Below are 10,331 nucleotides of genomic sequence, written 5' to 3'. Positions count from 1 at the left end.
TTTGAGCTAAATATTTTCACGTCCAACCAACATGCAATTTCAGCCAACAAGGAAACAATCAAGCAAAATCCTTGGAGGTTGGTTTAGTTTGGAAAGAGAAATGACAATAAATCAAGAAGCTTGGTAAGCAACCAGAAAATACTGTAAATTTTGAATCCATGGTGTAGAATTCAGGGGAATTAAGAAAAATATCTGGTTTTTTTTTTTAAAATGCTGAATAATCATAAATAATAACAATGTACATTTGGATTAATCGAATTAAAAGAAAGAGATTGAATATTAGCAATAAAGTTAGAAAAGTTAATGAAAAAATGACTATAAAAACACAAAAAGTAAATGGGTGAATTTCTTAACTGGCATAGAAATCTCTCGAAGTGCATGCGCCGAAGATATTGTGTCACATTTTGTAATTAAAATGGCTAGATCCAATGAAGAATTTCAAATATATATATTTCAGATTTTCTTCTATTACAACTTGTAGTAAATACAACACAATCCAAACCAATCAAATTCAAATCTATAGATTTGAAATCACTATCTCCAAATGCACACTATATAACAAAGGGTGTTTGTTTCTAGCCCAAAAGAAAGTCACTTGGTGAAGAAAACAGACGAAGAGAACACAATGTATGTCTTTCTTTAATTGAGTTATGCTTGTTCTTGTTTGTTTTAGGTTGTGTTTTTCGATTTCGTTTTAGTTAGATTTTCTTTTGAGCTTCAATCTTAACATAATACTCTTTGTAATTGTTTGTTTGATCTAACAAAGAATCTAAACAAGTTAGTGTTCACATAAACTATGTCTGAAAGTAGTGAGAATAATTTTCCCGGGAAACAAGCAAAACAGACTTTAGTGGTCGAAGTTAGTCAGCTCAGTTATCTAGGATTTGAGTGGAGTTGCCTTGCATTTCGCCAACTTCTCTTCTTCTCTGTCTCTTTCTCTGTTGTTGGTTAAGAATAACACAAGACTAGCAAAATGAGCATGGCGTTTTTGAGACCTCGTCAACACCAAGCTCTGAATCGAAACCTTAAAAAAGAAAACAACATACTAATTTCTGTCTCTCTTCGACGTGTCTACCTCACTGTCTCTCCGTCATTTTCTAAGCATGGTCAAATCCCAACTATGTTTCAGGATATATATACCCATTGTTGTCTCTCTGCCCCAATCCCCCCTTGATTTTTTTTTTTTTTGGACTGACCACCCACTGTGTTTATCACCAGAGGTAATAATCTTCTAAACCCTCTATCCCACTGTCGTTTTGTTCAATTTGGTCCCCTAAATTCTGCTCATTTTTATTTGAATTAATTTGCCTTCAGTTTGGTTTTGATGTTTTTTTTTTAAAAAAAAATTTAGGTATTTATAAATTTGAGCTGCATTTGGTTGGAAATTAGCATAATTAGTATAATTTGGTCTGTTTTGTGATCTTGGTTTCCAGAGTGGGAATGTAAATGCGGGCATTTGGGCAGGGCTTTGGTTCCAGGTCTGTATCTGTGATATGAGTGCTTGATTCTTCTGCCCTTTGGCTAATTTTGCATAGATTTTCAGAGAAGGAAACCGTTTTCTAACGTGTGACGCCATGTCTGTATCTCTCTCTGCAAGACCAGGTAATAAAACTGCCATTTCTGTCTCATATTGTTCATCAATAATCATTGAGAATCAATGTATATTCACAAGACACGTTTATATTATGTATATATAACTAGATGCTTCAAATGTTTGGATTTCTCTTAAATATATAATGTGCATTGACACTTAAAAGGACCTTAGGATGTTGAAATAACAAAACCTTGGATGCATTGATATAGGTAGACTCATAAATTCATGATCTTTGCATATTTTGATGTCTCATGTTTGATGTGCATAGAACAATCATCTTTTGTATAATTTCAGTATCTGATGTCGAAATTTCTGAGGAAGAGGGAAAGACTAGAGTTGCGTCGTTGAGGAAGAAAGCAATGAATGCCTCTGCTAGGTTCAGAAAATCTTTGTCCAAAAGGGGTAGAAGAAGCAGTAAAGTCTTGTCTGTCGAAATTGAGGATGTGCACGACTCTGTGGAGTTACAAGCTGTGGACTCATTGCGCCAGGCACTTATATTGGAGGAGCTTCTTCCTTCCAAGCACGATGATTATCATATGATGCTCAGGTTTCTTCCTCTTGTTGTTCCACTTGCAGTTTTGTGGATACTTTTTCTGATTTTTCAGTTTTCTTCATCTAAAATCATTGTACGACAGATTCTTGAAGGCCAGAAAATTTGATATCGAGAAAACCAAGCAAATGTGGTCTGACATGCTCGAGTGGAGGAAGGAATTCGGTGCTGACACAATTATGGAGGTAATCACTGTAAAAATAGTTGGTAAGGCTTTTGAATTTTGCTGATTGTTTTATTTTACATCTCTTCATTTTTTAAATGTCTTCTTTTAGTTTAGATCATATTTTCATTTTTCCCAGTAATAGACTCTCCAGCAGATTCTCATTTGCTTATATTTATTCATCAATTTAGTTACTCATTTATCCATCTTTTTGTCTAGGATTTTGAATTCAAGGAACACAGTGAAGTCTTGCAACACTATCCCCAAGGACATCATGGAGTAGACAAGGATGGACAACCTGTGTATATTGAGAGAATAGGGCAAGTAGATGTGACCAAGCTGATGCAAGCCACAACCATGGACCGCTATGTGAAATACCATGTCCGGGAGTTTGAAAGGACATTTGCTGTTAAGTTCCCAGCTTGCTCAATTGCAGCAAAGAAGCACATTGACCAAAGCACAACGATCCTCGATGTGCAAGGAGTGGTATGTGACAACTATAATTACTATGGAAAATTAGAGAGAAGTTGTTATGTTGTTTAAATGTCAACCATTATGGATAATGACTGCAATCAATCTTAAGAGGCATACACAGTTTAAGCAGTGTGCATATTTTACATAGCGGTCTCACAAGTTCTTCTGTCTTTGAAGTCATGTCTTTTCTTTTTTTCTTTTTTTTTTTCACCATTTCATTGCATGGAATGAACTATTTTAACAAATTTTATGCCTTAGGGACTTAAAAATTTCAATAAAGCTGCCAGGGATCTTATTGCTCGCCTTCAGAAGATTGACGGTGACAATTACCCTGAGGTACTGTCTTAAAAGTTGACATATTTTGGTCTATAAATTTCCGGATTTTTAGAACTTTTATCGTCGATAGCAGAATTGTGATGCCATGAAAAAATGTTGTGAACAATGCAGACCTTGAATCGCATGTTTATCATCAATGCTGGTCCTGGTTTTAGAATGCTGTGGAACACCGTGAAGTCCTTCATTGATCCCAAGACAGCGGCAAAGATAAATGTGAGTACATAGCTTTTGATGCTACAAATGCTAGTTCTTGTCAGGGCCATATTATTAATAAAGGAAAGTTATTATCATCCAGGTCCTTGGCAATAAGTATCAGAGCAAGCTACTTGAAATAATTGATGCTAGGTAAGTCTCTAATTGTGCAATTTATCTTGCACTCTTAATTTTGCTAACCCAGGATTTATAACCTGTATTGTTTTCAAGTGTTCCCAAATGGTGTCGTCTGTTTAAATGCGCCACGGTGCTGCTTCAGTTTGTTTATTTTGATATTCCCTTTCTGGTTTGGCTTTGCTCCAGTGAGCTGCCCGAGTTCTTAGGTGGTACATGTACTTGTGCTGATCAAGGAGGTTGTATGCGTTCTGATAAGGGCCCCTGGAAAAAGCCAGAGATAATGCAGGTGGACAAACCATTCTGTTTCTGTTTTCTTTTCTATATAACATTGCAACTCCGTATACTTTCTTTAGTTTGCAGTTGAATTAAAATTATTATATATTTGACTTGTGCACATGCAGATGGTCCAAAATGGTGATCATAAATGTTCAAGAAAATCTGGAATTCAAGTAGGTCTTACTTGATTTTAACTGGTTTTGTAAGATACATCTCATTTGGTGCTTATTGTCGTAAAAAAAAGCTCAAGCTTATTTATATAATCTTCCCAGGAACGTGACACAGCTCCAACTCTAGCTGATAAGCGACCTTTCTCTCCTAGATTTACAATGGAGCATATCGAGTATCCAGGACTTTCTCGCTTTCAGGAAGAAGTAAGTATCAAAGACTTCCAAGTTCATTTTAGTTGCTACCAAATCTCCGTGTGTATGAAACAATTGCTAGATAAATCAGGCATTTATTTGTTTGCAATCTGAGTATGATAGGAATTGTTGGTCAAATTCAATTGTCAAAACATTCAGCATTTGAAGTGGGATACTTTATTTTTTTAGTTTGCAACAAGGTCTTTTAAGATAAACAATCTTCACAGGCATCCATAGCGAAAAATTTCCATGAATCTTACAAGTGCAAGGAACATGTCCCAATGGTTGGTAAAACTGTGGATTCAAGTTGGCAAATGGCAGGGAGCAGCAACTTTGCCCTATCAAAGGGTTCATCATCTAAGAACATAGGTGACCTTATATCTGTATTTTCTTTCTTTTTATGTGTCTTTTATTAAATAAATAGGCTCTGAGTTTCCTTTAACTTGCAGCAGGAGATTGTTTTTCCAGGGATGATGCTTGCAAAGTTCCTGATGGGTTCGGCTCTCAGATTTTGGCTGCTGTTATGGCGTTTGTTATGGGAATAGTCACCATGGTCAGACTGACGCGTAACATGCCAAAGAAGCTCACTGATTCCACCTTCTACTCCAGCACTGTTTGTGATGGTGACACAATGATCAAAACCCAGGGGCCTTCATACCCTGCCATCTCTGGTACAGATCTCATGTCTGTCATGAAGCGCATGGCTGAACTGGAAGAGAGAATGAGCATGCTGAGTGTGAAACCAGCTACCGTGCCGGCTGAGAAGGACAGAATGCTGAAAACTGCTTTAGGCCGGGTTGATGCCTTGGAGCAAGAGCTCATGGCAACAAAGCAGGTATCTTATCTTGGGTTTCTTTAAGTTCCTTTATGAACTTTTTTGAACAGAGCTGTTAAGCCTATCTGCACAAATGCTGCTGCTGCATCCAATAATAAATGTTCAATAGAGATGTGTATGATATCTCATTCAAATGGTTTCTTTGTTTAGGCTCTGGAGGAGTCGCTTACCCGGCAAGACGAGCTCTTGGGAAGTCTTGACAAAAAAAAGAAGAAGAAGAAGAATAAGATCAATAAGAAAATGGTATGCCACTGACTGACACTAAGATCACAACATCACCTATTTAGTTCCTAATAATAATTCAGCCTTAGATTTTATGTGGAGTTTGTGACATTTCTAATATGCTTTTGGCTTGCAATGCAGTTCATCTGGTGAAAGGTGAAATGTCAAACACAGAAGAAAGATGCATATGCTTTGTTGAATACTTTGAATGTTGTTGGCTCTCCAAAGCCACCCAAATGCACTCCTACTCTAATTATTGTTCCATAAACGTTTACCACATATCTGAATGAACAGAAGTTTTGGCCAGATACAGAGTTTGCCAGACCATCACCATTTTGCAGATTATTTCTTTCCTTTATTTTGGGTCAATGATTATGCAGATATATTTTTCAAAATAAATTTCTAAAGTCTAATAATTAGTAAAGCATATAGTGTTTGGTAGATACCCAATTGGATTTGGGGTGTTTGCATGATCTCTTCTCATCATGTTTTAGTTGTACGCAAAGACTTTCTTATGTTTGCTAGCAGGAAAGCAAGTGTGAAGTTGAGCTACTTAGATTATTTAGAATCTGGATAATAGAGTTTGATGAAGCTCAAGTGGGACCCCACCCACCAAGCAGGCTTAAGCTAGCAAAGGCAACCGGCCTCGGGCAGCTGCCACTTTACACGTGGCGCGCCGCTTGCTTAAGGGAGGAGAAGTGAGCATATAATGGGAATGTTTCTTTGAAAGATTCACACGAGAGAGAGAGAGTGAATGAATGAATTGTAGGGAAAGCAAAGGCAAACTTTCAACCTTGCCGTATCTTCAAGTTGGACTGCCACCCCTAGGGTTTTTTAGGCTTTACATTCCCAGCTGGCTAACTTAGAGCTCCCACCCACCATAAACTTTACACATAGTAATATACATCCGCATTATAAAATCACTAAATCATTCCTTTTTCGTTACACATAAAATAACAAAAAGAGTGTGAGCCATCTAGTTAACCTAATGGTTAATCTAAAGATCTTTAGATTCGGAGAGCCAAAATTTAAAACTTAATAGCAAATGACTTTATGATTATTATTTTTTTCCAAGTGTTAGAAGGGTTGTAAAAGAGGTGGGAGCCAAGGCCACCGCCACCTAGGGTGGGCATGACGCAGATATTGAACTCATACTGCTACACATCGTAAATTAAAATCGGTATGGTACAAGATGAAATTATCGTTTGCAAGGTTGGTACCGTACTATATCGTGCCAAATTAGTATCGATACCATTTCGTACCAAAATGAAACAATTAAAAAATGAACCAATTCAATATTCAACATATTCATTCACCAAAATAAGTGGCATGCTTGGTTTATTTTTACGTAAAGATTCTTGTTCTTATCTATAAAATTTGTCACAATACTCCTAATTTAAGTCCAATGTCGCTTGAGCAGTTCATAAAACACACAAACCATAAAAGATGATGTTGTTCATAAAACAGACATCTTATAATCAATTGCATAATTATAGAACTACAAAATAGACAAACCATAAAACAAACATCTTATAAACAATTGCCAATTTTTTTTTCTTTTGAATCTCCCCCACCAGCCAATACACAATTACTAGCATTTTAGTTCTCAGTAAAAATACATGACCACAAAACAGACAAACCATAATTATAGAACCACAAAACCATAATTTGGTGGGGTACGGTATTGACGGATACCAAATATTTGATACCGCTTATCATACTATACTCTATTGCAGATGCAGATCGAATATCCCCAATCCCAAATGAAACGGTATGAAATCGATATGGTATGGAATGGTTAGTGTACGATTTCGATATTTCGATTTAGATGCCCACCCCTACTGCCACTTGACTCTAGTTATGCTCGTGCTAATGGTATTTCTCTTCTCTTCTCTTTAAGTTTGAAATCCCTGTATACTATCAATGTACAATTCATAAAAATTAAGCTATAATTACTATTAATATTCCAAAAATGAATATTTTAGATCTCTCAACTATAATTTGTATACTAAATTTTGGTGATAATACTTTAAAATTAGAAAATTATTGTGCCGTTGAAGGCATAAATTTCCAAATAAGTAAGTGTTGAAAAAAGGTATATACATGAGTGAGAGAGACTTTCCCTGTTCCTTGTGATAAGTGATTGACTGATAAATAGTCAGCCAAACAAACCAAGCCGAGCTGACAAGGAGCCGCCGTCGGCAGGCTGCGTTGGCGTTGGCGCTGAGCGTGAGCGTGTTTGTTTCTTTAATTTCCATGATTTGGTTGTGTTGATTGCACATGAAAGAAGCAAGAAAACGAAGACCGAAAGAGAGATGGATGTTAAGAAGAGCTGTCGTTTCTGAGCAGTTTTTGTACCGAAATTTGCCGTCGTGTCATGGGTTTGGCTCATTCTCATTTCTCTGCCCCATTCCCCCAAACCCAAAACCAACCTTTCGTTTCTTCTCTATATAATATAACCCATAAGCCTCTCTCTCTCTCTATAGTATTTGCGTGCCATGGGGCATGTCGCTAAGATCTCTCACTGATCACGACGAGATAACGAATCATAACTCGTGATGATCTGATCACTACGAGCTTTTGAGCCATTTATATCTATATATATTTATAGATAAAGGAGGGATCTGCATAACTAAATGCCACTTGTCTCCACGACCTGAGAATCTCTCTCTGATTAATGTTGCTCGCCAATTATTGAGGTTAGGCCTTTTCTCTCTTCTGGGTTTTTGTTCTTCTTCTTCAATTTTGTGTAAAGTCGTAGAATTGAGCTGCGAATTCATGAATTGGGTATTAGGAAGTGAATTTGGGAGCTTCTTGTTGGGAAAAACCTTGCTTTCTTAGCTTAGCTTCGTTCAATTTTGAGTTTGAAGGCATGAAACAGATAGAGTGTAAAAGGTGGAGAGTTTTTGGTGTGAATGGGATTTGAGAATTGCTGGGTCGACAAGGAAAAGAAAAAAAATAAGGTTTAGGAGTGGACAGAGTGGGGTTTTAAGAAGAAAAAGAGAAAAGCCTAAAGGGGAAGTGAAATTTTTGTATAACTATAAAAAAGTAGGAAAAAGGCGACAAGAATAACTCAAACAGGGAAGAGGGTGACCGGAAAAGATCCAAGCCCAGAAGTGGTAAGGGCAAGTAAGGATTGATTCGATTCTAAAGCCTCCTTCTTCACACACGCATATACACCAAGACGTATTGTCTTCTAGTTTTGTATTATTTTCATCTAGTGCATGTCATGCACTTCAACTTTTGTCACTTGTTTATGTTCCTTGTCAAAATTGTTCTTCCAACCAGCTTCACCAGTAAGTTAATATGGTAATTCATGTTGTTTTTATTATATTTCATTGCCTGAAGGTCACTTAGAAGCATTTGTGGTTTTAAGTTATACTGGTTATTGATTCATTTAGACCATTTTATGGTGATTTGCAGAAGAAAAAAAATGGCAACTTTAGTTGAGCCTCCAGATGGAATTAGGCAACGGGGGAAGCATTATTACTCAATGTGGCAAACATTGTTTGAGGTTGACACCAAGTACGTTCCGATCAAACCCATAGGGCGAGGAGCATATGGCATAGTGTGCTCGTCCATCAATAGGGTAACAAATGAGAAAGTTGCAATCAAGAAGATCAATAATGTGTTTGAGAACCGAATCGATGCATTGAGGACTCTGAGGGAGTTGAAGCTTCTTAGGCATATCCGGCATGAAAATGTGATTGCTTTGAAGGATGTTATGATGCCTATCCACAGGACAAGTTTCAAGGATGTGTATTTTGTTTATGAGCTCATGGATACAGATCTTCATCAAATTATAAAGTCCTCTCAACCACTTTCCAGTGACCATTGCAAATACTTTCTATTTCAGGTATTAGCTTTCTCTCAACTAGTGTTATTTTACCTCATTAATTCTTTCAAGTAGGCATTCTAATTGGTTGATGCTAATTTTGTGCCAACTTAATTCGTGCATGCAAATGATTTTGGGAATAGGAGTGGGAATGAATAGAACGCATATTACCAATGAGACATTGCAGCTTCTTGCATTTTCTTATGTAGAAATTAACCTCTTGGGGTTCTGTGCATTTCAAAGCTTGAAAAAATGTGATTAGAGACCAAGCTCCAGTTAATTTTTTAGATCTATCTCTTCTAGTAGTTGTTCTGCTTGTGACTAATTTTGACTTTGCATTGTAGTTGCTTCGAGGGCTCAAGTATCTTCACTCAGCAAACATCCTTCACCGGGACTTGAAGCCTGGAAACCTGCTCATCAATGCTAACTGTGACTTAAAAATATGTGATTTTGGGTTGGCCCGAACCAGTGGAGGTACTGGCCAATTCATGACAGAGTATGTTGTCACTCGCTGGTATCGTGCACCAGAGCTGCTATTGTGCTGCGACAATTATGGAACATCCATTGACGTCTGGTCCGTAGGATGCATCTTTGCTGAGATTCTTGGTCGGAAACCAATCTTCCCTGGAACTGAATGCCTCAACCAACTAAAACTAATTATCAATGTTCTTGGTAGCCAGCATGAACCTGATCTTGCATTCATTGACAATCCGAAAGCCAGGAAGTACATCAAATCGCTGCCCTATTCTAGGGGAACACATTTTTCCCGTCTATACCCCCAAGCTGATCCGTTAGCTATAGACTTGTTGCAAAGGATGCTTGTGTTTGATCCAACTAAGAGAATCTCTGTCACAGAAGCACTCCAACACCCTTACATGTCAGGGTTATATGATCCAAGATGCAATCCTCCTGCCCAGGTTCCAATCAACCTCGACATAGATGAGAATTTAGCGGAACCAATGATTAGGGAGATGATGTGGCATGAGATGCTTCACTACCACCCAGAAGCTGCTTTTGTGAATGCCTAGGTAATTTTCAAAAGGCTTTCCAGTTTCCTCAACAATGCTTCTTCGTGCAATTGGTTTATAATAGAAAACCATGCAATAGAGAAATGTGGTGTTAGTCATAATGATCTTAACAAGATTTTGTATTATCTTGTTTGGTAGCTTGAGGTCTCTGAATGGGACATACTGTCTTGTAACTCTGTATATAATTGTGCTTTGTTATTTGAAGTGTACGACTATGGTTCTGTATTATCGATAATGCATGTAAGATATTTCCTAAGAAAAACCAAGGGAATTGAATAAAGATGCGTCTATTTTTATTATTGTTATTTTCTTCTCTCTTTTTTTCT

General features: G+C 37.3%; 2 protein-coding genes across 10 annotated transcripts; both read left to right on the top strand.

Moving 5' to 3' along the window:
- The first annotated feature begins 442 nt into the window (after nt 1-442).
- LOC103340132 (phosphatidylinositol/phosphatidylcholine transfer protein SFH12-like) lies at nt 443-5,450 on the top strand. 9 transcript variants are annotated; one of them, XM_016796336.2, is made up of 16 exons: nt 443-627; nt 1,434-1,478; nt 1,544-1,602; nt 1,883-2,141; nt 2,230-2,329; nt 2,527-2,793; nt 3,040-3,117; nt 3,229-3,330; nt 3,413-3,462; nt 3,634-3,733; nt 3,849-3,896; nt 3,996-4,097; nt 4,313-4,454; nt 4,538-4,920; nt 5,071-5,163; nt 5,284-5,450. In XM_016796336.2, exons 2-16 carry the CDS (start codon nt 1,447-1,449, stop codon nt 5,293-5,295), a joined length of 1,827 nt encoding a protein of 608 aa, XP_016651822.2. In that variant the 5' UTR covers nt 443-627; nt 1,434-1,446; the 3' UTR covers nt 5,296-5,450. The 9 variants fall into 9 exon arrangements, with proteins under 9 accessions (XP_016651822.2, XP_088899303.1, XP_016651823.2 ...); XM_016796337.2 differs by having other exon boundaries at nt 446-627; nt 1,889-2,141; nt 4,535-4,920; XM_016796334.2 differs by having other exon boundaries at nt 446-627; nt 4,535-4,920.
- Nucleotides 5,451-7,248: 1,798 nt separating this feature from the next.
- Nucleotides 7,249-10,310, top strand: MPK7 (MAP kinase 7). The gene is made up of 3 exons (XM_008243509.3): nt 7,249-7,841; nt 8,566-8,998; nt 9,322-10,310. The coding sequence occupies exons 2-3, from the start codon at nt 8,576-8,578 to the stop codon at nt 10,003-10,005; spliced, it is 1,107 nt and encodes a 368-aa protein (XP_008241731.1). The 5' UTR covers nt 7,249-7,841; nt 8,566-8,575; the 3' UTR covers nt 10,006-10,310.
- The last annotated feature ends 21 nt before the right edge of the window (nt 10,311-10,331 follow it).

This window comes from Prunus mume, linkage group LG8, assembly GCF_029339155.1.
Source record: "Prunus mume cultivar Tortuosa linkage group LG8, ASM2933915v1, whole genome shotgun sequence".
NCBI lineage: Eukaryota > Viridiplantae > Streptophyta > Magnoliopsida > Rosales > Rosaceae > Prunus > Prunus mume.
The sequence above is the reverse complement of the archived record's forward strand: the minus strand, read 5'-3'. Positions and strand labels throughout refer to the sequence as shown.